Source organism: Wasmannia auropunctata, unplaced genomic scaffold (genome assembly GCF_000956235.1).
Source record: "Wasmannia auropunctata unplaced genomic scaffold, wasmannia.A_1.0 LD334578.1, whole genome shotgun sequence".
Taxonomy (NCBI): domain Eukaryota; kingdom Metazoa; phylum Arthropoda; class Insecta; order Hymenoptera; family Formicidae; genus Wasmannia; species Wasmannia auropunctata.
In genome coordinates this window covers 9,979-15,232 of record NW_012028312.1, presented here as the reverse complement: position 1 = coordinate 15,232, position 5,254 = coordinate 9,979, and the positions used below count along the sequence as shown (strand labels likewise).

At 27.8% G+C, this 5,254-nt stretch overlaps 1 protein-coding gene across 1 annotated transcript in view; it reads right to left on the bottom strand.

Annotated features, from left to right (window-relative positions):
* Positions 1 to 1,916: 1,916 nt before the first annotated feature.
* LOC105458256 (odorant receptor 13a-like) overlaps positions 1,917 to 5,254 on the bottom strand; it is a 6,430-nt gene continuing 3,092 nt past the window's right edge. The window contains exons 5-8 of the mRNA XM_011703431.1: positions 4,736 to 4,847; positions 2,716 to 2,823; positions 2,360 to 2,563; positions 1,917 to 2,002 (exon numbers count right to left, since the gene is read on the bottom strand). Of these exons, the coding sequence (XP_011701733.1) occupies positions 1,940 to 2,002; positions 2,360 to 2,563; positions 2,716 to 2,823; positions 4,736 to 4,847 (487 nt within the window). The 3' untranslated portion in view covers positions 1,917 to 1,939. The remainder of the gene's footprint in view (positions 2,003 to 2,359; positions 2,564 to 2,715; positions 2,824 to 4,735; positions 4,848 to 5,254) is intronic.

Genomic DNA, 5,254 nt, shown 5'->3' with positions numbered 1-5,254 from the left:
ACGGTGTGCGTTCTAAGTCTAAATGTGCGTTGGTACCATTATTGTTTAAAAAGGTTTTAATAAATTAAAACTGATTAACGTAGGCGTTCTAAATGTTACATCAACGGAATAGCGATTGTTCTGTTAAATGTAAGAAATTAATGTAATTGCGCCGCTTGATATTTTTTGGCATGAAATAAAGGAAGCGTGATTGCACCACTTATCGATCGGATTTTTAATGACACGTGTTGTATGGCGGTTAAAAAGAAAATAACAAAGAATTACACATGCCTGCGAAATTAAGGGTGCTTTCCATTTAGTGACACAAACCGACACAAGTATCGTTTTGTCTTTGTTACTCACGAAATGCTGAGAAGGATCAAATGACGTTTGTGTCGACTTGTGTCACTAAATGGAAAGCACCCTAAGGTTCCTAAAAAAGAAACAAGTAGCAAAATAGTGAGTTCCTAAGTAATTTTTATTGCTGAATCCGAATTCCATTAGATAAATGTCCATCACATCGAGTTTTTGAGATAAATGGGTTAAAAACTATGATTTTACCATTTTCGAGGCGTTACCGTGCTTGACTTTGTGTTTTTAATTTAATATTTTCTTAGAAACATCATAAAGCGCTATCTTTTATCCTTTAAATAGCAATTTCGTTTATTCTTGTATGATTTTTTTTCGCCGAGTTATGAAGGTTTCAAGATGAAAACTTTTTGACGATGAGGCTATATGTACTGCGAAGTAATAAAAAATCGACAATTTGGTAATTTAAGTGCACTCAAAGTATCGACGGCTGCCATGGCTATACGTTTCTCGCGAAAGACATATGACCCGCAGTTTGGTACATATTAAAACAAGCCATGGACGCAATTATGGCTATGTTTATATGCTATATCTCTTCGTGATAAAACGCTAGTAAATTATAACATAGTTTTATTATTGTTATTGCTCTACTTTTATGCGTTGATATTTTGAGTGTATTTTACAATTCACTGAGTTGCCGATTTTTCACTACTATAAGTTCTTTATGTGTCTAAAAAAAGGTCACAGAGACATTTAAATCTCAATTAATCGTACTTACAATTAATACTTATGAGAATTGATTTACAATATTACTATAATAAATAATAAATCTGAAATACTGACTTTTAAAAATTAATAAATAGTTAATAATTTCAATATTTAAAAAAAATAAATAAGAGATCTAAAATATGTTTTCAAGACATAGTTAAAATAAAAAATAATAAAAATTATAGATTAGCTTATTTTTATATATTTTACGTAAAAAATGTACATTATTTTCAGATTATTCCGACAGTCGACATTCTGTATTTGTATTCACATTAATTACATGAATTATCTGTCAATTGTATATCGCCGTCTTATTAAGAAAGTATAAATATAAACAAGCTTCACAGTTACTAAATCTTATATAAGCATCGTTTAATTATAAGATTAATAAATCGTATGACATTTAAATATTTAGATAAAAGAGAATTATTTGTGTGAAAATATAACTTTTTTTAACGATGTAAGCTTATAATTAAACGATGCTTATATAAGATTTAGTAACTGTGAAGCTTGTTTATATTTATACTTTCTTAATAAGACGGCGATATACAAATTTATTAATCGTATGACATTTAAATATTTAGATAAAAGAGAATTATTCGTGTGAAAATATAACTTTTTTACGTAAATTTTTTTAACATTGTAAAAGCATATAGAGATATAAGGATCAAATTTTAATTAATTACGATATACACTATTCAACTGTTACTATCACACAATGTTTACAAGACTATATATAACTTTTAATTAATTACGATATACACTATTCAACTATTACTATCAGGTAATGTTTAGACTATATATTAAAAACTATACTAACAAGACTATAATAACAAGATTATATATTAAAAATAATGAAATATTAATAGTTGTTAATTTTAATTCATTCACCTGTATCAGAAATTGTTCGCAAAATTACAGAATTTGATATTGCCATACCCATTATCTGTAACATAAATTTTATATTTTTCTATGATACTTAATTTTATATTTTTGTTCAAGTATAAAGCTTGCGACAAATTTTTATGTTACATGAATGAAAACGTAGATTGCAATTCTAATTTATTTTTATAATTTACATTAATATCTAATTTTCATTTTTCATAAAAGTACTTTGTGCAAAAATATGTATACATTGTATAATTTAATAAAAATATATAATAATATTTATTAATAATAACACATTCTTTTGCAAAATAACAATGCAAAAAGGAAACAAAGATTAAGTTTTATAAAGTTAATTATAATTCTAGAAATATAAAAAATGATTAAATGAATATATAAAAATTGTCGTGTTGCTTACGACTCTAAAAGTTTCCAATGAAAGAACGTAAAATGGACCGCCGGTTAAAACAATCGGCCTCTGTGCCCGCACCATACTAATTCGTATTAATTGACTAACACTACGTTGTTGTTTTAACTGTGTTTTGAAATCTATTTGTCCTTTTTTTTCAAAAATTATAAGCTCCCATCCGCAAGAATACATTGAATGCGCAATTTGCAAGCCCTAGAATGATATAAAAATTAAAATTAATGTAATTATATTTAACAATTTTGGAATTGTTTACTATTATATATATTATTTTTGTTTTAAAGCTCTTATGAATATAGTAGAAAAAATTTGTAGTACGTTAGCATAAAGCCATAAATAAAACTAACCAAATGTTCAAGTTGAGTGGCAAAGAAACAGAAGATATATAATTGAAAGGCACCGCACAAAAAGTACTCAAGCAGATTCCATAATTTCAAGATAGATTCCATGTCAATCTATCGAAATATTCAAATTTTGTAGTTTAATAATTAGAATAATAACATTGAATGTACACATTAAATGACAACATAGAATGCTCAGGTGCATTAAATATGCCGAACATATACGTATATCAATGCAGTAACAAAAAATTAAAAATGGTTAAATTTTTTTCAGACTATACAATTGAGATATTTTCAGAAAGAAACAAATAAGAAATCGAGGCTTTACTAACAAAATTAGTCGATAATAAGTGCAAAAATGCCTCCAGACAATCTAAACTTAACTTAAAATAAATCACATTTAATATTATGTTATGAAGATTGTAGCTTATTATTACCCTGTATTTTAGTGCAATAAAAAAGCATTGCTCACATGCTAGAAATTGGCTGATTGTGAGTTCTCGGATCGAGAAATGTAATAAAATTGCTGCTTTCTATAAAAGCTGCACATTGATTGACTATACAATTCTCAGCCGAGAACTTGGATCAATTTCTAATTATGAACATTGGTGTTATAATACAAACTTAAGAATAAGGATCAAATCACAGACTTTTGCATAACACTATATAACGCATAAGACATAATTAAGAGAATCAATCAATCAAAGTATAAAATAAAGGACATTGATTGGTTGATTCTGTTATGTCTTATGTCTTATTGTGTAATACAGCGTAATGCAAAAGTCTATACTCCTAGACCTATAAAGTCTATAGGGTAACTTCGGTATATACGCCGCGCGAGGATTTATGTCGCAGAAGTCAGAAAAAATAGAAGTGAAAGTAATTTTCTCGCAATCACTTTGTTATATACCTTTATGTTAGTAAGTTACCTTTATATTAGTATTGTGTTATGACTTCAGTTTTGATGCTGAAAGGCCATACTTAGTGATATTTGTATGTACGAGGTCAATAATAGCAGTCTGCTCAATTTCATGATATTTGATTAATATGAAAATTCTATAGTTTATATGTGCAAATTAAAAGAATACCATCCTGCAAACAACAGAAAAGTACAACACTGAATTGTTAGAACTAGGATAACAGCTTATAAAAAAAGTTATTCACTTTTAAAGATTTCACGCAGATTTGCACATCTACATGAAATCTTTAAAAGTGAATAACTTTTTTTATAGACTTTTATTCTAGTTCTAACAATTCAGTATTGTTCTTTTACGTTGTCCCCAAAGTGGCATATCTTCAATTTGCATATATAAACTGTAGAATTTACATGTTAATCAAATATTGTCACGAATTGAGCAGACTGCTTTATCCTCGTACAAATTTAGCCGACCTTCCAGCATTGCCTTAATATTTATAAAATTATTATAAGTTAAATCGATTTATCACTGTAATAATTAAGTAGCGCAAGCATAAGTTATAATCTACATAAAATGATTATTGTAGGAAATATAAAAGGCTTCGTGGTTATTTTCTGATACATAAGTGTAGAGGAATTGTAAAGGATAGAATATAGCAAAATACAAGTGCTCTTTAGATTATTCGTATATTTTTTTAGTTATTCATTCCACCTGTGAGTAGCCGTATAACCCACCCATATTGTTATACAACAAAAATGCAAAAGTTTAAAGAATTTTTTTAATATAAAAAATAAATATTTTAGATTCCTAATATTTTTTTTATAGTAGTACAGTCTAAAGTTTTTATTGGTATAGTTCATTTATCTTAACTATAATTAATAATACCTGATAAATTAAGTTTTTAATAGGTGCGGCGTAATATATACCGAAATTACCCTACCCTAATACTCAAGTTAACTCTCAAGTTGAGGATAACACTCAAGTTGAGAATTACACTCAGACGGACAATTAAATGAGTATTATTTTGAGTATTCTTTTAAGTGTTTTTTTTTAGTGTAAACACTCAAAATTTGAGTGTTTTTTCTGTAAGGGTATAAAATAATTCGTACCGCAATTTTAATCACCGATGCTTCGAATGAGACTAAACAGAGGATAGTTAATGTTTCGATGCATTGCACGAACATTATTGGACCGCTAAAAGCTTGCAGCATTTTTAGAAATCTAAAAAAAAGATATAGGGGGAGATGGGGATCCTCCGTACACGAGGCACATACATACATACATTCAATGATTCAGGAAGAATCGCGCAGATTCGGAACACGTCTATACATATTTAGTTAGTCTTATTGCGTGGCCACATACCGACAAAATTTCATATTAATCGGACTACGTAAACTGATAGAGCAGGATATTATGTGTTTTAGCGCTGTCTGAGTAAGTTTTTCAAGGTATTTGACAAGTAATTTAAGACGTCTTTGATTAAGGTTATAAACAAGAAAAATTTTTCTAGTAAATAAAATGTCTTAAAATTATACTTTAATAATTATTAATCGTTTTATCGTATGGTTAGTGAATTCTATAAAAAATAGCGTAATTATTTTCATTTGAATTTGGGGTAGATTCGTACA